Source organism: Carcharhinus amblyrhynchos, chromosome 21 (genome assembly GCF_965287045.1).
Source record: "Carcharhinus amblyrhynchos chromosome 21, sCarAmb.v2.hapA, whole genome shotgun sequence".
NCBI lineage: Eukaryota > Metazoa > Chordata > Chondrichthyes > Carcharhiniformes > Carcharhinidae > Carcharhinus > Carcharhinus amblyrhynchos.
Genome location: NC_137344.1, coordinates 21,507,686 through 21,532,117, shown reverse-complemented (window position 1 = coordinate 21,532,117; position 24,432 = coordinate 21,507,686). Strand labels below are relative to the sequence as shown.

Here is a 24,432-nt window from a genome sequence, read left to right as displayed (position 1 = left end):
TCCCTTCTGCTTTGTCAGAAAATGGAATGGAATTTTTTCTCTATCATGTGTACAGTCAACTTCCATGATTTCCAACTTCCACCTCATAATTACTTCTAAAAATTTTAAACTTAATATCATGGATAAATATCAAACCCCAGAATACAAAACACTGCCCCCTCCCCGTAGATGAGTAAGATGACTCATTTCACACATGGCAACTGCTTCCTTTTTCAAAGGATGATACCCATTTAATGGTTCAACAACAAATTAGCTTTATAAAGCATCCCTCAGGTATAACACTGAATGTCAAATAATCATAAGGACACAGCATGGATATATCACTGACAGACCCCATGTTTGCTGTCTCAGTGACTGAGATTGATAGATTTTTGTTAGCTAAGAGTGTCAAGGGATGTAGAATAAACGTGGGTGAAAAGAGTTGAGGTACAGATCAGCCATGGTAAAATTAGATGGCAGGACAGGCTCATGGGACTGAATAGCCTGCTTCTATTGAAACAGAGCTTCTCTTTCATACATCTTTCATTACAAAACTCTGCTTGCCTGAAATGCAGTTTCTTGCTTGTTTTTATTAAACATTGAACTTATTTCAATCTTAAAATTATAACCACTGGATCCCAAATATTCCCTTGGTTGAACTTGGCTCGTAACTAATTACCAGGGAGTAAGAAGCAGATCACTTTTATCTCTCACATTCCTTCACCTTATGAAGATTCCTAAAGTACACAATAAACTCTCATGGATATGGACTGCCACAACGTCAGAGTTAAGAAAATTAAAATCTTCTGTAATAACATCTGAGATGTTACAACTAACATTTTTCTGAACTCCTAGAGTACTACATCCACTTTGGCCTCCGACAGATTCCTACCAATACTCATCTTTTCTCATCTTTCCGATCTACCCACATACACAATTCTAACACCCAACTCACCCCTTCATTTCAACAATTTATAACATTCCCACACAGCTGCTTCATCCCCATTACTTCCTCCTCTGTACTTCCCATAACACCATGAAATTTAGCTCAAGTGAATAAGGATTTGTTCCCCACAGATCCTCTTTCTTTACTTCAGTTCAGTAATTTATTCACTACCTACTTATCACCGGTCTAACTAATCCATTACTGTTTTACTGGTCCTGACATTCATGTAAATACACCCTAGTTAATTTTTTGTCCTCCTTACGATGTCCACATGACCCTTCACTAAATTAGTCCACACCCCTGCTTACCTACTTTATATCCCATCGGCCATGATATTGTGGTACGATCAAAAGTAACCAACATCCAAAAAAAAAGCAGACATACATGGAATAAATAGATAGTATTTGATGGAACTTATCCCATTACTATTGAAGCAACCATCAAGTATTGCATTACACAGGGATCCAAATTACTGACAGTTTGACTTTCAGTAAGTGCCATTTAAAATCAGGGTAGAGAGGTAGAAATAAAAATTTAACAAAATGTTTCCTTTTTTTGTGATGGAGTTTTCTTACACAAAAATAGCATGTTTCACAGGTAAAAGACACAAAGATAAAAAGGTTACTAGAGGTAGTGGGTTAAATATGATTCATTAATTCTGCAAAAGCAACAGTGGGTGAGAACAACAGGACTGATCCATGAAGGAGCAAGGAAAAAAAGTTTAAACAAAAAATAAAGAATAAGAGGAAAAAACAGGAAATGTGACAAGGGTAAAATCACTTAAAAATATTTATGCCAGCATTTCAGTAGCGAGTTAAATTTCACTAGCAGCTATTGGTCACATGAAGCTAGGATTTTATAGTTAACATTCTATTTCCTTACTTCATCTTTCTAATGCTGATTTATTAATGATTAATGAGATCTGAAATAATTTCTTTACTGTAAAGGGTCAATCATGTCATTACTGAGGGCATCCATTTAAATCAAAAATAGCTCTTAAATGTTACAGATTTTATCTTTAAGCATACCTCCTGTGTACCCTTCAATCTTGTGCTATAATAGTACATCTGTTAGGGAATTCAAAACTGGCTAGGCAGCACTTTAGTTGCAAATGCTACAACACAGAAAATTCATACAGCAGACCTTATGTTATAATTGCCTCAAAAATGTCCACACAAATTCTGAACAGTCTGGAATCTTCAGCTGTCAAATGTTGATTAAGATAAAGTAGTCTAAATTCATGGTATAGGTTACAATGCACATCCAGAGGCAAAAGCTATACTGCAGCCTGCCACCTTTAGGTCTCAGTACGCATCTCAGATGAATGTCAGCTCTGTATGTCTACTTGTACGTGTGCAAAACTTTTCACTATATAAGAAAAAGAAATTTGCCTTTGGGGATGCAGGTGAGTGCAGGCAATCTTAGAGCAATAAAAAAAAAGTACTTCAGTTTAGAAACATTCCAAGTAGCCTGAACCTTTCCAGATGCAGGTTTACGTTAATTCTGAGTTATAAAAGGCAAAGGAAGCAATTTTATCTTTGAGGCAAAATACCCAAAGTGGTCAACTTAGCTTTATATTAATGCACACGTGGAAGTGCAGCAGCAGCCCAAAACAGTGATAAAACACAACTTGAAACATCAAGCCTTTCTGGAAGCCTCTAAGATTTCATAATGCTGTATTTCAATTGAAGATGCAAAAAAGATGCCAAGCAGCAGAGACCTGTCCTTTCAATCTGAGTCAATTACACTCTAATTACTGAAGAAAGGAAGTCCATAATTAGTCAAGAACAGTGCTCTGCAATTATTCGGCTGCATGGATTAGATGTCAAAACTGAAATATTACAGTTTAAATTGTAAACGACCTTTTGAGTAATGTGATCAGAGTTCTAATAAGATACAAGTACTGAGCCTCAGAAGTCCAAGATTGGAGCTTTCTCCCACTTTGTACACTTTTGCATTCTATTCTTTTATTTACTTTATTTATTTTGTCCTTTTCCCTCCATGAAGATAGAAGGGCTTTTTTTTAAAAGAATGAGGCACAACTTCCATCACTGCCAAATTTGGTTTGCCTTGAAGGCAGCATGATGGCACAGTGATTAGCACTGCTGCCTCACAGCACCAGGGACTGAGGTTTGATTCATGGCTTGGGTCACTGTCTGTGTACAGTCTGCATATTCTCCCCATCTCTGCACCAGTTTCCTTCAGGTGCTCTGGTTTCCTCCCATAGTGCAATACATTACTTGGGTGCATTGGCCATGCTAAATTTTCCTTCAGTGTACTAGAACAGGTGCTAGTGTGTGGCAACTCAGGGATTTTTATAGTAACTTCATTGCAGTGTTAACGCAAGTCTACTTGCGGCACTAATAAATAAATTTAAAAATTGCTAGCTAGTAGGCAACTTGCATTCCCTCCAAGTTTTAACAAACAAACAAAATAGTAGTAAAGACAAACTAGTCCCATCAAGACTGCACCACGTTGGCATGCTTTCCGCTTCTACACAGTACTTCCAAGAACTCTGTATTCCTCCAACCCATTACTAATTTTATCTTCTCCAACCTACTCAATGTCCAGAATCCACCACATTGAAGTAATTCCACAGATTCATGGCCCTTTAAGAGAAGTAATTATTTTCCTCATCTGTTTTAAATCTCCTAACCCTTATCCTAAAACTATGACTGCCTCACAAGAGGAAACATACTCCCTATACCAACCATCAATCTCTTTTAGCATCTTATATGCTTCAATTAGATCTCTCCTCATTCTTCTAAACGCTTAAAAGTATAGGCCTAAATTGCTCAATCTCTCTTCAGAAGACAAATCCTTCACCTGTGGGATCAATCTAGTGAACCTTCTCTGAACTGCCTTCAATGTTACTACATCCTTCAAGTAAGGAGATCATAACTGTGCATAATACTCCAGGTGCGATCTCGCTAAGGCCTTGTACAGTTGCAGCTACACTTTCCTACCTTTATATTCTATTCCTTTAGCAATAAATGCCAAAATTCAATTAGTCTTATTACCTGCTGTACCTGCATACTAGTTTTCTGTGATTCATGCACAAGCACACTCGGATCCCTCATAACCGAATCTAAATGAAGAGAAACTTCAGAATGCTAATAAGCTGCCTCTGTTTTTCTGACCAAAATGGAAAACCTCACACTTACCTACACTAAACTCAATCTGTTATTGAACAGCTGAAGCGAGCAGTTCTTCAATAAAACCTGTTGTGTTACTTTGAACTTGTATGTATAAACCATGTATTTTCTTTTTCTGTTAAGACCCACAATCCATAACATAGTTAGACGTCACATCACACAAGGAACCAAAACTGGGCACGGCATTCTAGATATAACCAGAAAGGAAAATGTATTGTTTTCTAAGAGATGGTGACATAAAGGTAATAGCACTGGACTAGTAATCCAAACTCCCACATTAATGCTCCAGGCATTTAGGTTGAAGTCCCACACAGCAACTATGAAATTGAAAGTTTGCCTCTGCAATGGTAATCAAGAGACTACAACTGATTGTTGCATAAACCCATCTGGTTCAGTAGTGTCCTTTAAGGAAGGAAATCTGCCATATGTGACTTCAGACCCAAGCAATGCAGTTGACTCTTAACTGCCCCAAAATGGCCTAGGGATGGGCAACAAATGCTGGCTTTGCCAGCAATGCTCACATCCCATGGAAAATTGTCTTGACAATACATCCAACACTACTTACTCTTCTAATAGCCTTATTGCATTGTTCAAGGGGCTGCAATGATTTGTGCATTATAATATCCACGTCCTACACAACAACCTTGAGCCTAATACCCAGCACTATGTTGACATGCTTGAAGTAGAGCCTATCCAAGTGCATCATGTTGCTTCCATCGATGGAAAAGACAAATGACAAAGCACAACTATGTTCACCAAAACTAATCCAAAGTCTGCACACTAGTTCCATAGCACTCAATCTTACTTATATATACCTATAGGGAATGCTCCTAAGCTCCCATTAAACATCAGCTCAAAAGGTCTAGAGCACAACTGTTAGCATCCTGGAAAAAGTTTAAATTGTAGTGAAAACTTCAGATTAGTTAATGGACTAATCTTTTGCTAAGCACTTTACAAAAGTAAACCAACAATTTACAGTACTGGTAATTTATTGCTATTATGCATTGTTTTTAAAAACCAACCAGAAAAGTGACCCAATGTTCTGAATGTTTCTAGTATGCCCATTTGCCAAAGTAGCATGCAGAATGTTGACAGTTACTTATCAGATTTGATAAATATCCTTTGTATTCCTGTCCACTGCCCTCTGTTCCTTCTTGTGATTATGGCATTAAATGCATTACCACTTTAAGACTGTCAACTTTTCATTAAGCTGTCAGCAGCTGCCAGTTCTCTCTCTCTCTGCTTTTTCCTCTTGCTACGAAACTGGCAGATCCTCCTTTGGGTTTTTTATAAACTTCTCTTCCAACACTCCAAAACTTCTCCTTTTTGACCTCTGCAACCTTTTTTTTCTTTTAGCTGCTTGAAGAGTATGCTTTTTACTTTTGACGTGCCCAACACGTCCTTTGATCCTTTCACTAGCAGATCTGGTTCTATCTATTCAGGACCACTACTTCTAAAACTTCTTAAAACTTATTTTTCTTTAAGCAGGTTGGGGACTTCTCCCCAGAACCCCTCTGCAGCTCATCTTCCTTGCAGGCCCTACTGTTGACTGGGAGCCTGTTTCAGCCTCTTCATTTTTCCATGCTTCTGGGATAGGTTCTGCAATTCCCTTGGCACTTTCTCCTTTAAATACTGCACTCCGTGCCTTCTTTTATTTTAATTGAGTTCCACTTTTCTTAAAAAAAATTGAAATCATACATAGCTTTAGCTTCTGGGGGCTATTTTTTCTCCATCTTTTTGTCTATATATTTCTAAACTTTTGATTGTACCAGCCAATTCAGGCTTGCTTTGCATCTGCTCTCAGGATATGGCAATATCTCATAATCGCACTACTCACACAACTCAGACCACAGGCAGTGTCCTCAATCTATACCATCCTCATCGCCAATGTAATGATGCATGTTACAGACTTCAATATTCATCAACAAGGAAAAACTGTAGAGGCTGGCAACTTTTTGTTTGTCCTGGAGTAGACCCCAGATGCCTCAGACCCTACATATCTTTGACATGCTTTATGCCAAAGAAAGTGGACTCTCCCTGACAGCGTAAAGTCCTAATTGGTCCCTTAAGGCAGCTGACCCTCTTCTCCTATGCTGCCCTTAAAGAAACAATCACTACATACAGAATTTTTTTTTAGAAACCCCAGTGAGAACACACAGCATATTCTATGTCGGTTTAAGATGAAGAACTGATTTTAAAATATTCAACTGACGTCACCTTTTATAGAGTGAAATGCCAGATAGCGCTCCACATTCTTCTCCAATGCTTTGTTCTATAGCCCCAATCACAACAACCATGGCAAAGATTTGTATCTTCTTGCACCCCTTCTCTACTATGAATGCATGGTCCAGAAACTTCAGAATGACAAGGTTCTCAGTAATCAGAGATTTGAGCTCTACGATGACACTGATCATATTTGCTATGTTCTCAGTTCTATTCTAGAATAATTACAATTCTCCTTTAAAGAAAAAAATCAGTGCAGGGTGGGGACTGGTGAGACAATTATCTCTTTGGTTCAATGTTAAACTCAGCTTCTGCTGGGTAAGTATGGCATGACCCGCTGTCCTGATTTTGTTTATGATACCCTTTAGAAGAATCAATAATCTTACAAGTTTTTTTTAAAAGACATCACATAACTGCTAAATCCTCAAAAGACAGAAAATCTGAGAAACCACATACTTGAGAACTAGGCAGTCTCCAGATAAGTCAAGAACCATGAAACTTATTTACAAGGAAAGTTTTAGTTACACAACATGCACACAAGAATTCAACTGAACCATATGCAGCTGCAACTTGTCAGTGTCCATTAATAAAGGGACAATTGGCAAGGGAATTGGATACACCACTGGTCAGACATATCTCTTATCGTACACGTTTGGAAGTTAGTACATAAGTAGAGAAAAATACGTTTCATGATATGATACTTAAATAGATGTGCATAAATTTAATTGGACAACTATACTCAAGTGTTATAGATTATGTAATCCTAACTATTAATTGTGAGTGGATATAGATAATTTTTGAACAGATGTACAGATTTGAGTGGTATCTGCTAATTCCTTGTAACTGAAGTTGAAAGTACAAATGTCTGCAAAATGCTTTTAGGGCTCTCTGGCATGCCACCAGCTGGAGCACCAGATCCTTAGCTACAGGTTGTTACGAAGGCCATTTACAAACTCCAAAAATTTCCATCTTGTCAATCAAAGGGGATGAAATCTGAAAATAACTGGAAAGCTATTTTTGACCCATAACACCTTCAAACCATTGTGCAAGTACGTTTAATGACAGTCTTGAATTGTAATGTAAGCTTACCTGGTCTCAACCAGCATTTTGCCTGCTTTTCCATAGGCGTGAAAAGCTAAAAATTAAAAAGCAACTGATTAGAAAGTGCAACAGTACAAACACTTGGAATAGATTTGAATTTACATTTCAGAATAAATTGCTTTCGTAGTAATTGCGACTGAAGTGAAAGAATTTTAAAACATGTACCAATCCCTGAGGTGCATGGTCAAGTGTTGTTACATTTTCCATCAAAGAGTCAGCACCAGCTTTCTACAGTTTCCAAATTTTGGTACGAGACACTAAAGCACTAAATACCATTTACTGAAGAGGGTAATTCCACAAGGATGCATAATTACTAATAGATTCTCCTAGTTGCAAATAATTTTTAAGTGTTTGCTTAAAAAATTATTCCAAAGCTGAGATGAAGAATGCTATCAAATGTCTATAAGACTTCCCACTGTGGAATTAGCTTCCCTTTAAAGATTAGTGTATTAATAAATTCTACAGTATTGAAAAATCCATTATGATTTGGAATTAGATATTACACACAAGTCAGCAGAAGTGCAGTAAAAATCCCATTGCTAGGTCAGCTATTTTGAGTACAGTAACTCGAGACTGATAGCTTCTATGAGATAGCAAGACACCTAATATATTGGCAAAGTACTCTCACATATTGCACTCAACTGCAATGACACTTCCTGTTTACATCAGGAGTAGATTGACATAATGGTCAATTCATGAATTCAGAACTTACCACTTTAAATAAAACAGCAGGGAAGGAGAAAAACGTGGTCAACTGACGACACGTTATGAAGATTAAACTTTTCAAAAGCTGAACAAGATATGTCACCTATTGTTGCATGATGTTAAAACTGCAGCAGTATTCAGCCAACATCACAAATATCAACAGCAATATATACTAAATGATGGAGTGTAGCAACAGAGAATTTAAGTAGTTAGTGGAAAGGAGGTTATTACATCAAGAAGAACTCTATGGGTAAAGATCTATTAGTTATATGTCCCTGTGGAATTACCCTTCCTTATAGAATATGCACTGATATTTAGTAGGGCTCCAGGTGCAAAGTCATAAATTGAAAACAAGATTGAGGCTTATTTTACACACAAGCGCACACAGATCTGTTGAAAAACCTATACATTAGGTAGTTCACAGTGGAGCAAGTTAAATTTCCACCTCCTTGTTCCTCTCAAAGTCCTCATCTACTACTACTTTCCCAAACACTACTGTGATTTCTGCACTATGAACTATTCCATATCTTTTCCATTAGCCTTTATGTCCAGTGAGTTCTGATCCATGGTGTTTTCAGTCACAAACTTCTCCATCTCCTCTGCTTTAGCTTTATCACCCTCACTTAGCCTCAAACTGCCCCAAGCACACATCTTCAACACTGCCATGAATTTATCAAGCCTATGTTTCTGATTTTAAGACGACCTCTCAGATAACCAGTTAATCCTGGCAATTGTTCTAATCCATCTTCCACCCCTTGGTCTCATTTCAAGTTCTCACCCCCCGCCTCCCATTTCCAAATCCTGGCTTTCCCTTGTTCTAGTGTTCACTATCACAAATGGCTTGGCCTGCAGATACTGTTGCCAACTCCCTTTAAAAGCATATGCCATCATCTGCTCCTTGTCAGAAATTACTGTTGAACTTTATTTCCATCAGCCATTCTGTTTCTAACCTTTATTTCCTCTTCAAGGATCTCAAATACAATTTCTGCAGTCTACCAGGCATCTCTCCAAAAGCCTCCTTGCTACTTTTCTTCCTGTCTTTAAAAAAAAGACCAAACTTTCTTTCATTGCCCCTAACTTCTATATTCTTTCTTTGCACTCTGTACAATGCTTTGAGACTATTGGTGTTAAAAGTGCCCTATAAATGCAAGCTAATATTGCATCTAGCTTGATCACTACATTTTAGCCAAACATGGAGCTGTCCAGAAAGTAAATCCATTTGTACCAAGACAAGGGATGAGAGCATAGAGTTGTGAAGAGACTAAAGCAGGAAACATTGAAAATGTAGAGAAGTACATGGAGTATGAATAGTTTGGACCTTAAACCATCCAATGTCCATTAAGAGCAAGCATAACATCTTACAGCAATTGATTTCAACTCATTAACAGATTTTAAAAAGTACAATACTCCAAGTTATTAGCTGACCTGTGCTCAAAACAGATTTGCGAAATGGAAACAATTAGGCTTCTCCATCACCTAGTTATTAACCTGGACTGAGTCAGCTGATTTCACTGTGGTTGAGCACCAATGAAGTTCATCTGAACAGGAAACAACTAAAGGAAGGCCTGGGCACAACACTGATGCTTCTTATAACAAGTAGGTGGCTGACCCTTAACACACTGGCAATACATGGCAATTTGCTTAACAGGGGAGGAAGCAGTTATTTCAAGTGGCTGTTTTTTGATACAATGGTACACGGAGTAATTTGTAGATTTAGAAACCAAGTATCTTTTATTGGTACTAACACGCAGAGTTTCTTACCAAGGCCTGGGTACGTCCTACGCTTGCTGGTGTTCGCTGCCTTCACCAGAAACATACAGGACTGGTGCGTCATCCAGGAACAGAAGAGGAGTAGGACAACTCCCAGTGCAATTCCACACTGCAAAGTTTAAAAAAAATCAAGATATCCATTCTAATTTGAAAGAAGCACCAGCAAGATTATGGAACGCAAAATAATTGATCCTACAGTATGTACATTTGCAATTTTAAAGTATTCATCAATAATTCAGTCCAGTCAAACTGTAGTGTGTACCTCATTCTGAAATCCTGAATCAGACCCAAACAATACCAACCAAAAGGATCAATACTTTTAACCTGAAGGCTAGAATGAGAGTTAATAATGACTTTCAACTCACCAAAACTTCGGATTTTCTTGAAAAAATGTTTATCAAGATAGTTGCTAATTGTACAAACCATTTTGCTATTAAGGTTATTTCTTATTTACCAAGGGGAGCAAGATCATTTGAGGTCTAAAGAGGTGATTATCCCTGTTAGCATATTACCCCATGCTCAAGATTGAGGCCCATGGCCAACAGTCTAACAAGCAAATTTTCAGTGGTGATGACAGAACAGCTAGAACCTAGAGGGACAACAGCTGTTGCAGGCTGAGTTTCCATCGCAAAGAACACTTGCGTTTCCTTTAAACATACAAGGAAAGCAATGGGAAACCAGCTCATATTTTCCCCCCATCATACTGCTATTGAAGGAGGCTTTTACCAGCTACTAAAGCAGAAATTAGAGGACTGCAAGGTGTGGAGGAATGAACAGAGCATCGACTCGTGGGCAGATCACAGCTATCTTGTTTACCAAGATATAAGGAATACAGCTTTAAATTCTAAAAGACCCCTGGCTTTTAGCATCAGAGAAAATACATCCCACGTGTGCAAAGTTACAGAGAAAATGAGGCAAAGACAAATGACCCCACCTCTTCATCCCTTTATGTTTTCCAGGGATTCCCAGGTAGAGGGAAGTCTGGCACTATTGCACAATGGGCACAGGCATTGGTAAAGATTCTAAGAAGGCAAAAGGAAATGTCTTGCCCGCTGCCTTTCCCCTTAGGCTAGCAGCCATGGGGAATTAAGACATGGGACAGTCCAAAATGCTGAGTTGAGCTTGCCCCAGAAGCAGCCACAGTCCCTCCAGCATGAATAAGCCCATCAGCAAGCTAAAGAGGAACAAACATTTTAACTTGTTTTTGAACTTCATCATGGGATCCAACCAGTCACAATGTGTTACAGCTAGCATCCAAGCGAACAGCTTTAAGTCTTTCAGGTCTACAACTGCACTCCCTTTTTCCTGTCCAAGCCATGAATGATGTGACAGAACCAAGCCAGGGGTTTTGGTCCATTGATAATGGGCTTAAACAGAAAATGTTTGCATTTCTGGGCCTGGATTGGAGGAAAAAAAATGAGATACAGGAAAAATCAGCCCTTCTATGTTTTCTTAAATAATTACAAACGCAAGAGAATTTTTTAAAATTCTTCCATGGACCGTCCGTGGCTAGGCTAGTATTTGTCGCACATCCCTAACTGTCCTCAAGAAGGGCAATGAGCTGTGCTCTCGAACCACTTCAATCATAGTGGTGTAGGTATGATCTGGAGGAGGGAACCGAGTGTAGGGTGTCGAAATTTGCTGATGACACCAAGATTGGGGGAACGGCAAATTGTGCGGGGGGTGTGGAGAGTCTGCAGAAGGATCTAGATAGGCTGGGCGAATGGGCCAGAAAATGGCAAATGGAATTTAATGTTGGCAAGTGTGAGGTGGTCCACTTTGGTAGAAAGAATGGTAGGAAGGACTATTACTTACGGGGTGAAAAACTGCAGCAGGCGACAGTGCAGAGGGACCTCGGGGTCCTTGTGCATGAGTCGCAAAAACCCAGCTTGCAGGTGCAGCAGGTGGTCAGGAAGGCTGGCCTTCATAGCGAGGGGGATTGAATATAAAAGTAGGGAGGTCTTGCTGCAGCTGTATAGGGCATTGGTGAGGCCGCAGCTGGAGTACTGTGTGCAGTTTTGGGCACCGCACCTGCACAAAGATATTTTGGCCTTGGAGGGAGTGCAGAGGAGGTTTACTAGGCTGATACCGGAGTTGAGAGGGTTGAGCTATGAGGAGAGGCTGAATAAACTGGGCTTGTACTCGTTAGAGTTTAGAAGAATGAGGGGAGATCTCATTGAGACGTATAAGATGATGAATGGGATGGATAGGATAGAGGTGGAGAGACTCTTCCCGCTCAAAAAAGACAGTAGGACTAGGGGGCACAGCCTCAAGATAAAAGGGGGGCGGTTTAGAACGGAGTTGAGGAGGAACTTCTTCACTCAAAGGGTGGTGAATCTCTGGAATTCTCTGCCCGTTGAAGTAGTGGAGGCTGCCTCGCTAAATATTTTTAAGACGCGGGTTGATGGGTTTTTGATAAGAGAGGGGATTAAGGGTTATGGGGAGAAAGCGGGAAAGTGGAACTGAGCAGCGACAGATCAGCCATGATCTTATTGAATGGCGGGGCAGGCTCGAAGGGCTAGATGGCCTACTCCTGCTCCTATTTCTTATGTTCTTATAGCCAACTGTATTATGGGGAGCACTAGGATTTAGCCCAGCCTCACTGAAGGAATGGCATTCCAAGTCAGGATGTGCATGACTTGGAAGGGAAATTTGCAGGTGGGAACAGGGTCTAGAAGGTGTTGGCAAGTGGCTCGTGAGTTGCTGCAGTCACTGTATATGGTACACAATGCTGCCACTCTGCATTGATGGCGTAGGGAATGAATGTTTAACGTCGTCTATGAGGTACTGCTCAAATGGACTGCTTTGTCCTGGATAATACTTACCTGCTCGTATAGCCACACTGTTTATATGGCTGGTCCAGTTAAGTTTCTATTCAATGGTAATGCCAAGGATATTGACAATACCAAATTATTCCAGTTTCTATGTTTGTGCAAACCCAGGGGAAAAGCTAAATTTGAAGGATTAGTTTGAGGGAGGACAAAATTCAGATTTAGCCAACTTGGCACAACACAGCCATGGCCATATCATGCAGGGTGACAACTGAGAATTTAAAACAGGCCAAATGTTTTACAGTTAGTTTTGGCTGAGTCCAGACACAAAATTGGTTGAACTGTAAAGGAATGATTATGCCCCTACTTGCAGAAATTGTGAAAAATGTAAAAGCCATTGTAATGCTTCAAACAAATTCTGACACCAATGTAACTTTATCCAATTGGATACGACAAAAGTGACTGCTGGTGCTAATGATCTTTCTGCATAATGCAGTTATCTTCAAAACAGCCATTACAACTGCCTGTGTAGGGAAACGTGTGCTGCACATGGGGCTAAAAGTCAATAGAAAGAGTAGGCGAGGAAAGATTTGAACAATCAAAATGTAATCCCTTTGAATGCCAAGGATCAGATTGCTACTTCTGAAACAATGTATAACAAAATAGAAACTCATGGCATCACACATTTCTGTAGAACATTTTTTTTGGACATAAAAGAATGCAGATTATTTTTCAGTAAAATGGCCTCTTTTTGTCATGCGAGCTGAAGCCAGGTGGCAAGACAGCAGTAACGATATCTGTGATATACCAGTGGACAAAAAAATACCGTCAATAAGCGAAGATATAACCCTAATGGCAGCAATGCAGTATCCATTAAGATTATACACGATGGCTGTGAGAGATAATGGACTGTAATACGATCCCAGCACATAAACTCCTCTCGCAGTTTATGTTACCGGAACCCCTTGATTATATTTCCAGAGTCTTTATTCTCAAAACTATAGCTTCTGTGCACAGATTTTCTAACTTTGGATTATTTCTTGAGAAATCTGTGCTGATGGAATCACATCTTTAATGCACCTTGTGATTACAGCCATCACATATGAAAACACACAGGGCACTGACAGCTTGTAACCACACAGGCAGGACAAAAGGGAGATAAAACATCAAATTGAAGCTGCACCTCTGATAAACAATATGATACCATGGAGTAGCTTCAAGGTTCCAATCTAATTCAGGATTCAGATGATGTCAAAACACAAGAAAGAAGCCATTTATAACTATTGAACCTGCAGATGCCTTCCTGAAAAGCTGTTTTGAATGTCCACAGTTTCAATCTTATTACAAATAGGAAGGAATGCTTGCAAGGCTGTAAAACTAACCACATGGTTAAGGTACAGAAGGAAGTTAAATTAATGTAACACCACAACATGCCCATCAGAAACATCTCAAAATACTTTACATACAATGAATTCCTTTGAAAGGCAAGTTGCAGTTTTACGTAGGCAAGTATGATACAGCAATTGCACACAAAAGGCAACGAGGAAAAAAAAAATCTGTGAACTTGGTGCTGGCAATGGGCACTCCCTGCTCTTTTACAAATAGTAAAAAGTCTGTCAACACCAGGTTTTAGTCCAACCGATTTATTTGATAGTAAACACACAAGCTTTCGAGGTTTCCCTCTTTGTCAGGTGAATGGAGAGTTCTGGCCTCGGACAGAGCATATAAAGCACAGACAAATAGTGCCAAATCTTTATCATTCAAATGAACCACTGAAACAGACAGAGGTTTGTCTCAGTTTAACATTTTAAAGGATTGCACCACTTACAATGCAGTGCTCCCTTACAGCTACACTTAGCTGCCTAGATTTTTCTGATCAAATTCTGAAGTGGAGCACCAACCCAAAACCTTCCGACTCAGTAAACAAATTCCACCAGATGAGCTAAACAGACAGTTAAACTGACTGTCACTAATTAATATCGAGCAAGAAGGGTTTTCACCACATCTTGGTCGTTCACAATATCCTCAGCATTGAAATTGTTTCTTCAGTGGTCCCAGGTTTTCACCTCGACTTTCCTACCTAGATAACCAATTGTTTTTGATCTTACTATATCAAGAAACATTGAAAATAGGAGTAGGTCATTCAGCCTAGCAAACCTGCTCATTATGACCATGGCTAATCCTGTATCTCAATGTCAGACCCTCTTTCTCTCACCATACCCCTTTTAGTGTCCAGAAGTCTATTTCTTTCTTAAATGTATTCAATGATAGCCTCCACAGCCTTACGTAGTAAAGAATTCCACAGAGCTTCACTGCCCTCAAATGAAGAAATCTCTTTCTAACTCAGTCCTAAATGGTCCGTATCCAAAAGTCAGAGCCCCTAGTTTTTGAACCCCCACCAGCCAGGGGAACATCATCCCTGCATCCAATCTGTTCAACCCCATCAGAATTTTATACGCTTAAAGAGCTGAGTGTTGGGACTCTTGCTATTGTATATTAATGATTTGGGCGTGAACACGGGGGGAAAATTTGCAGACAACTCAAAGATTGGCCAAGTAGTGAGTAGCTTTAATTTACAAAATTATAATCGATGGGTTGGAGGAGTGGGCAGCGATGTGGCAGATTAATTTTAACAGAAATGTGAGCTAATGCATTTAGGGATGTCAAACAGTTATAGGGATTTTTTTTATTCCTTCATGGAATATGGGCATTGCTGGCATTCCAGCATTTATTGCCCATCCCTAGTTGCCCTTGAGAAGGTGGTGGTGAGCTACCTTCTTGAATCGCTGCAGTCTGGCCTACAATGCCATTAGGGAGGGAATTTCAGATTTTGACCCAACGACTGCGAAAGAACAGCGATATATTTGCAGGTCAGGATGGTGAGTGGCTTGGAGAGAAACATTCAGGTGATGGTGTTCTCAAGTATCTGCTGCCCTTGTCTTTCTAGATGGAACTGGTCATGGGTTTGCAAGGTGCTGTCTAAGCATCTCTGATGAATTGCTGCAATGCATCTTGTAGAAAGCTGCTACTGAGCATTGGTGATGGAGCGAGTGGATATTTGTAGATGTGGTGCCAATCAAGCAAGCTGCTGTGTCCTGGGTAGTGTTAAGCTTCTTGAGTATTATTGGAGCTGCACCCATCCAGGCAAGTGGACAGTATTCCATCACACTCCTCACTTGTGCCTTATAAATGGTGGACAGGCTTTGGGGAGTCAGGTGGTGAGTCACTCGCTGCATTTTTCCTAGTCTCTGACTTGTTCTTGTAGCTAGTGTTTATATGGCAAGTCCAGTTGAGTTTCTGGTCAATGCAACCCCAAGGATCTTGACAGTGGGGGAATCCAGTGATGGTAACACCATTCAACATCAATAAATGGGAATATACCAAGGGTAATGAAGTGAGAGATCTTGGCATACAAATACACAGGTCCCTAAGGCAGCAGTTCAGGTAGACAAGGTTGTAAACAAGACATACGGAATGCTCTCCTTCAATGGCAGAGGTATAGAATATGAAATGATGTAATGTTGCAGTTGTATAAAACACTATCATTGTGAAATATTTCGAAAAGTTGCTCACGGCATGAATCAATTGCAGCCTCCTGGACTGCCTGGATCCATTGCAGTTCGCCTACCGTCGCAACAGGTCCACAGTAGATGCCATCTCCCTGGCCCTGCACACAACCCTGGAACACCTAGATAACAAAGACACCCATGCCAGGCTCAGCCTTCAACTCTATTATTCCTACAAAACTCATCTCCAAACTCTGTGGAGTTTAGAGCCTCAGCTCCTCTCTCTACAATCAGATCTTGAACTTCCTAACCCGCAGACCACAATCAGTAAATAAGCAACAACACCTCCTCCACAATCATCCTCAACACCAGTGTCCCACAAGGCTGTGTTCTCAGCCCCTTACTATACTCCTTATACACCTATGATTATGGCCAAATTCCCCTCCAACTCGGTTTTCAAGTTTGCTGATGACACCACCATAGTGGGTCAGATCTCAAACAGGAATGAGATAGAGAAGCTGGTGAACTGATGTAACAACAATAATGTCTCCCTCAACATCAATAAAACGAAGACTGTCATCAACTTCAGGAAGTATAGTGGAGAACATGCCCCTGTCTACACCAACGGGGACAAAGTAGAGATGGTCGAAAGCTTCAGGTTTTTAGGTGTCTAGGTGTCCAGACCACCAACAACCTGTCCTGGTCCCCGACACTAACAAAGAACAAAAAGAACAAAACAGCACAGGAACAGTCACTTCGGCCCTCCAAACCTGCACCGATCACATTTACCTATCTAGACCAACCACTTATATCCCTCTATTCTTCATTTGTTCATATGTCTATCAAGATTAGTCTTAATTGTGGCTAATGTAACTGCCTCAACCACGTCACTTGGCAGTGCATTCTAGGCCCCCACCATCCTCTGCGTAAAAAACTTCTTCCACACATTTCCACTGAACCTTTCCCCCAATCTTGAACTTGTGCCCCCTTGTAACTGTCACTTCTGCACTGGGATAAAGTTTGCAACTGTTCACCCTATCTATACCTCTCAATTTTATGAGATTTATACAATTCCAATGCTATATCGTTCTCAACTATAGTTAAGAAAGCCTATCAATGCCTCTACTTTCTCAGAAAACTAAGGAAATTTGGCATGTCAGCCACGACTCTCACCAACTTTTACAGATGCACCATAGAATGCATTCTGCCTGGTTGTATCACAGCTTGGTGTAGCTCCTGCTCTGTCCAAGACTGTAAGAAACTACAAAAGGTTGTGAATGTAGCCCAATCCATCGTACAAACCAGCCTTCCATCCATTGACTCTGTCTACACTTCCTGCTGCCCAGCAAAGCAGCCAGCATAATTAAGGATCCCAAGCACCCCGGACATTCTCTCTTCCACCTTCTTCTGTCAAGAAAAAGATACAAAAGTCTGAGGTCACATACCAACCAACTCAAGTACAGCTCTTCCTTGCTGCCATCAGACTTTTGAATGAATCTACCCTACATTAAGATAGTCTTTCTCTATAACCTAGCTATAACTGTAACACTACATTCTGCACTCTCTTGTTGCCTTCTCTATGAATGGTATGCTTTGTCTTTTTTAGAGCGCAAGAAACAATACTTTTCACAGTATACTAATACATGTGACAATAATAAATCAAATCAAACTACTGAGGCCACAACTGGAGTAGTGTGCACAGTTCTGGTTATCACATTGCAGGAACAACACAATTGCTCTAGAGTGTGCAGAGGTGGCTGATAAGTGATAGAATAGTTTGGCTATGAGGAGACATTGGATAGGTTGGTGTTATTTTCCTTGGAACCAAGAAGACTTGATAGAGGTGTACAAAATTATGAGGGGAAAAGACAGTAGACAGGATAAAATTGTTTCCCTTGGTGATGAATTCTAGAACCAGAGGATGTAGATTCAAGATAAGTAGCAAAAGGTGTATAGGGGATACGAGAAAGATTTCTTTTTCCACACAAAGGGTGTGGGTATCTGGAATTCGTTGCCCAAGTTGGTGGTGGAAGCAGAGACACCAAAACTCTAAAATGTACCTGGATCTGCACCTTAAGTGCTGTAAGATACAGGGCTATGGGCCAGGTGCAGCGTAGTGGGATTAGAAAGGGCACCTGGGTGTCCTCAGGCTGGCACGGACAAGATGGGTCAAATGGCCTCCTTCTGTGCTGTAACTTTTCTATGGTTTTTCAGAATGTCCTGACATGAATCCAAATACACTATGAGCTCCTTGTCCTGCTGTTGTGGTTTTGCTTGAAGTAGTGCTCACAAGCCTTTTTTATATTGTTTACTATCTCATACTCTTAAAGAGTTTCATATTCTTTACGTCTGTTCAAAGCTGAAATTCCCAAGGTGCTCCAATCTTTCCTTACACCTCAACTGTCACATTGGATTAGGTTTGTTGCTCTTCTATTTCTAGATGACCTCCAGAGATCACCATAGAACCAACACTAGACAAAGTACACAACATACAGCAGGTTCCAAGTCCCGATTTACATTTTCAAACCGACAAGCTCGCGGCAAGGACAACATGAGGTAACATACTCCCAGAGTAATTCTCATATAACAACAGAAAATGGATAGGCTGGTTACTTTTTTATCCACAGGGCTTCTCACATGTTTCAGTTGAAACAATTCAGTAAGGAGTAGGACATTAACCTCTGTGTATAGCTACCATATTCTTTTCACAACGAGAAACTATTTTAAGAGATTCATCTGAAATTAAATACAGGATTTCAATGGTGTAACTTCAAAAATTCCACAGATTGGATGTTTTAAATTGAGTTATAGAATTATGATCATAAATAAAAATAAATTTTATTTAGCTTTGCATTAGTTACATATGCCACAATAGGGTGGCACACAATGGTTAGCACTGCTGCCTCACAGCGTCAGGGAACTGGTTCAATTCCCGGTTTGGGTCACTGTCTTTGTGGAGTCTGCATATTCTCCCCATGTCAGCGTGAGTTTCGTCTGGGGACTCCAGTTTCCTCCCACAGTCCAAAAACGTGGTTAGGTGCATTGGCCATATTAAATTCTCCCTCAGTGTACCTGAACAGGCAACAGACTGTAGCGACTAGGGAATTTTCACGGTAACATCGTTGCAGCATGAATGTAAGCCTATTTGTGACAATAATAAACAAACTTTAAACAACTGAAAATATACATCATAAAGTGCATGTCAATATCTTAGCGGGAACAAAATTTTTCACAACCTAATCAAGGAGAACAGAAGCCCTCATTCACTGACAACAGTATTAAGCCCCATTGTTAGCACATAACTGAAGACAATGACGACCATGTGTGTTTTGCAATTTTCAAAATACACAGTTCAACTACAGACACCGAGCATAACAAGGTGCTGGAAACTGCGTATATAGCCACAAGTATTACGGTATACACCTGGACAAAAACAGCGAATGTGAAAGATTGAAAACAAACTTGTAATTACAGATTATATTTGGTGTCTTCATGAAACACACTTCAGAGCTAATCAATTACAGGCAAAGATGTGTTTTTAGTAAACACAGGAACCAATTTGCCAATAGCATTATCCCACAAACGAAAGGTGAATTACATACCCTGACACTGCTCAATGCAGAAGAGCATGGGCAACTGGGACTAGCTTAGAGATTAAAAAAGGGTGACACGGGCAAGTTGGCCGAAGGACCTGTTGCCACGTTGTAAACTCTGACTCCCTAATTTTCTCTGGATAATGCCTATGATTACTTGACACCCACTTTTAACACATCCATGGACTTTCACACAAACAGCAACATCTTGCAACTACATATCACTTGGTCAGTACTGCACCAAAATGTCAATCTGGAAAATGTGCTCAACTCCCAGAATTAGAATTTGTTTGAAATCATGGCCTTCTGACTCAAGGCACTATGTGCTAGAGAACCGGGGCTGAAATGTACTTGTTCACATTTAGTTACAATAAAGCATGCATGTGAAAAATACCTTGAACAAAATTCAATAAATGAGACCCTTTGCAACCGAGCACTCACCTGTTTGAAGCAGAAAGGCATGGTGAGGACACTCACTCCCACGATACTGTTCACCACGTTCATGATGTAGCCCCAGTTTGAAGCCGTCATGCTGGACTAGTTTTGGAGGGAAAGCTATCATAGAATCTCAGATTAGGGCTTTTAAAAAAAACTGATTTCACCGTGGATTACTTTTCTTCTGACGTTGACTGTATTAACAGTACAGTTAATGACCTGTAACTATAAAAACGAGAAAAATAGCTGCCTATTTGAGTCTTGCCCGCATTGGAAAGTGTTTTCTAAACCTCAACGTGCAATTTCCGAGTTTGAAATTCATTGTAACTTTTACTAATTCTGCAGTGATTGCCTAGAAAAAAAAGTCCTGGTATGGAGTCATCAGTATGGAAGGTAAATTATGGCACTCTATCCAAAAGGAAACCTCACCCAAGACGGAATCTGTTATGTAACAAGCTGAAGTGAGTTGTATATAAATTAATTACGAGACATTTAAAGGGCTCAAAACCTGAAATAAAGCGGAAAAGGTGAGATAACGGAAAGGGAATGATAGTTAAAATGTTAATCGAGAGAAAAAAGCAAAATAAACTCAACGATGAGGCACGAAACAAGAGGGGATTTTGGAAGTTTAACAGAATGTGTAAAGACACAAACAACTTAAAGTGAAACTGAAGTTTTAAGGAGGTGGAATACGGGATATAAAATAAACTGAAGTGAGAAAAGCGAGTGTGGGAGTGGAGCGGCTGAGGGGCAGCAGCACTTTGCCGTGACGTGGCGAACGCTGAGAAGCAAACTCTGCAGTTTGGAGGTTTCTGTTTACCAACAGCCTGTTAACTCCGTGTGTGTGGTCACACTTTCTCCCTGTGTGTTCCCTCCCTGTGCATATGTTTACTATGTGTGTGTTTTCGCTCACCCTCTGTGTCTCCTTTTGTGTGCTCAGTCTCTCTGCGTGGCTGTGCTGTGTGTGTGTTCACGCTCTACCTGCGTGCTTACTTTGTGTGCTCACTCTCACTGCGTTCACAGTGTGTGTGGCTGTGCTCACCCTGTCTCTCCCTGTGTTTGTGCTCACTCTGTCTCCCTGTGTGCTCTCTCTCCCTCGCTATGCCTGAGCTCACTCCTTCTCCCTGTGTGTGTGGCAGTGCTCACCCTCTGTACCTCCCTGTGTGTTCACTCCCTCACTGCGTTCAGTTTCTGTGTGGTTGTGCTCACCCTCTCTGTGTCTCCCTGTGTGCGCTCTCTGTCCCTCTCACTGTGTATGTGCTCTCTGTCTCCCTGTGTGTGTGTGTGTGTGGCAGTGCTCACCCTCTGTACCTCCCTGTGTGTTCACTCCCTCACTGCGTTCAGTTTCTGTGTGGTTGCGCTCACCCTCTCTGTGTCTCCCTGTGTGTGCTCTCTCTCCCTCTCGCTGTGTCTGTGCTCTCTGTCTCCCTGTGTGTGTGTGTGTGTGTGTGTGTGGGGCAGTGCTCACCCTCTGTACCTCCCTGTGTGTTCACTCCCTCACTGCGTTCAGTTTCTGTGTGGTTGCGCTCACCCTCTCTGTGTCTCCCTGTGTGCGCTCTATCTCCCTTTCGCTGTGTCCCTGCTCTCTGTCTCACTCTGTGTCCTGTCAGTGAGGCTCCTCACCAGGCAGCAGTCCCAGGCCCAGCTCGCAGCACTCTTCTCCCCTCCGTTACCGGCCCAGGCGCTTTCCACTCCGGCGCCGGCGCTCGCCAACAACAGGCGCCCCTTTATCCTCTCTCCCGTCTGGATAACTTCTCACTGCCGGAGGAGCCAGCTCAGTCAGGCCCTCTCCTCCTTCTTCCAGCCTCTCCTTTAACCCGCCACCCAGTCACATTCCCCCTCTCTCTCACTCTTTCCACTTTCTCTCTCTCCGCTGGCGTCTCCAGGAAGTCCTCATTTAACAACAAGTGCTGCCCGGGACGGATGGGTCTCTCCTCCACCATCTACGCGCTCTCTCTCTCTCTCTCTCTCCACTCCTAACGCCGCCCATGCGGCAGGGAGGACTCATTACATCATGTTGGATTGTTTTAAACTTACCTTTGCAGTTTCTATCTCCAACCAACCATTGACTAATACGTGACCGTTGCTTCTTATGAAATAAAATGATTTTGCTCTAACTTTGACATTGTTGTGTTGATTTGTGTGCCTGACCCCACCCCACCATAGAAACAGAAAAATTAGAAGCAGGAGTAGGTCATTAAGCCCTTTGAGCCTGTTCCGCCATTCATTTTGATCAAATTTAGTGTCCTGATTCCTGCAGCCCCCCCCCCCCCCAATATCTGTTGATCCTTTTAGGCCCTAGAGCTATATCTCATTTTTTCTTGAAATCAGACAATGTTTTTGGCCTCAACTACATGCTGTGGTAGTGAATTCTATACATTCTCCACCGTCTGGGTGAAAAAATTTCTCCTCGCCTCCGTTCTAAAAGGTTTGCCTTTTATCCTCAAACTATGACCCCTATTACTAGACTCCCCCACCATTGGGAACATTCTGAATCTACCCTGTCTAACCCTGGTAGAATTTTATAAGTTTCTATACAAACAAAGAAAATAAAGCACAACGTCTCCTGCACAGATATTGACTGCCTGCTGCTTTTATGTTAGATTCTCAAATTTTGAAGATGTTTCATTTTTTTACTTGTAGCTGTTCAATTATTAAACGCTATCTGGGGTAGGTGGGAGTGTGGAATTGATTTGATTTAATTTTTTATTATTACATATATTGATATACAGTGAAAAGTATTGTTTCTTGCACACTATACAGACAAATTATGCTGTTCATAGAGTGCATGAGGAGAACGAAAGAAGAGGGTGCATAATGTAATGCTACAGTCATTGCTGGGGTGTACAGAAAGATTAGCTTTCTATAAGGTAGGCCAATTCAAAAGTCTGACAGCAGCAGGGAAGAAGCTGTTCTTGAGTCTGTTGGTACATGACTTCAGACTTTTGAATCTTTTCCCCAACGGAAGAAGGCGGGAGAGAGGATTTCCGGGGTTCATGGCATCCTAAATTACACTGGCTGCTTTTCTGAGGCAGCGAGAAGTGTAGGCAGAGTCAATTGGTGGGAGGTTGCCTTGCATGATGTATTGGGCTATGTTCACATCTCTTGTAATCTTTTGCGGTCTTGGTTGGAGCAGGAGCTATACCAACCTGTGACACATTCAGAAAGGATGCTTTCTATTGGTGCATCTGTAAAAATTGGTGAGAGTCGTAGCAGACATGCCAAATTTCTTCAGCCTCCTGAGAAAGTAGAAGTGTTGGTGGGCTTTCTTAATATAGCATCGGAGTGGAGGGACAAGACCGGACACCTAGAAACTTGAAGCTTTCAACCATTTCACTTCCTTACCATTGATGTCCTCCACTATGCTTCCTGAAGCTGATGACTATCTTGAGGTTACAATCTGATCAGCCATGAAGAAAGAGGGCCCATCTGGCCTACTTCTCCTAATTCATATGTTCATATGATGTATGTTTAAAAATCTTTCATTCATTTTAAAACAATGCAGTTTCCATATCCAACCAATAATGAACTAAATACATGACCATTGCTTCACAAAAGATAAAATTATTTTGCACTAAGTTTGACATTGTTGTACTAATTGAAACTGGTAATGGTCAGATAAACAGACCAGAGGTAGCCAACGGTGGGCTGTGATGGATAGGTTCTCAATCTACAAGGGAGTCAAACGGGGTAGACAGAAAAGTAAAGTTGAAGCCACAGTCAGATCAACAGTGATCTTATCAAATGGTAGAGCAGGCTTGAAGGATGAAATGGCCCCTACAGCAGCAGGGAAGAAGCTCCTACATGCTCCTAATTTCTATCTTTGTGACAAGACTATCAAGCAGGATGAGGAGGATGCTTGCTCTGAGCAAATATAAATTGTGTGCATTTAATATATGGCTATATTTCATAATCCAGTGAAGGGTGAATTCTGTTGCTGTTTTCTTCAGCTGGGGGAATGCTGTCAGTGAAGAGTTGACACATTCCTGCAAGTTTCATCAAATGACAGCCTGCTTCCAGTTGCCTACTCTCCACATTTCCATGATTGGTCACCCAACACACCCAGTCTCATGGTTCACCATTTTCCCATGCTGCTTGAAAAGCAAACAGTCTTTTCCTTACCAGATTGGAAGATTCTTCACCATCTCCCATTTCCATTTTTTTGTGAATGAACAAATGTTCCTTTTATCACCTCTATAATTTGTTTCTCTTATTGCACACAGTTGTCAGTATCCTGGAGATGAATTG

General features: G+C 40.9%; 1 protein-coding gene across 3 annotated transcripts in view; it reads right to left on the bottom strand.

Moving 5' to 3' along the window:
- slc38a10 (solute carrier family 38 member 10) overlaps nucleotides 1-22,052 on the bottom strand; it is a 129,361-nt gene extending 107,309 nt beyond the window's left edge. Inside the window, exons 1-4 of one of the 3 annotated variants that reach the window (XM_080209607.1) lie at nucleotides 21,808-22,052; nucleotides 20,191-20,409; nucleotides 9,871-9,988; nucleotides 7,393-7,438 (exon numbers count right to left, since the gene is read on the bottom strand). In XM_080209607.1, the coding sequence (XP_080065733.1) occupies nucleotides 7,393-7,438; nucleotides 9,871-9,988; nucleotides 20,191-20,280 (254 nt within the window). In that variant the 5' untranslated portion in view covers nucleotides 20,281-20,409; nucleotides 21,808-22,052. Of the gene's footprint in view, nucleotides 1-7,392; nucleotides 7,439-9,870; nucleotides 9,989-20,190 lie in introns of all 3 variants that reach the window. The other 2 variants (XM_080209608.1, XM_080209606.1) reach the window with 2 other exon arrangements.
- Nucleotides 22,053-24,432: the final 2,380 nt, after the last annotated feature.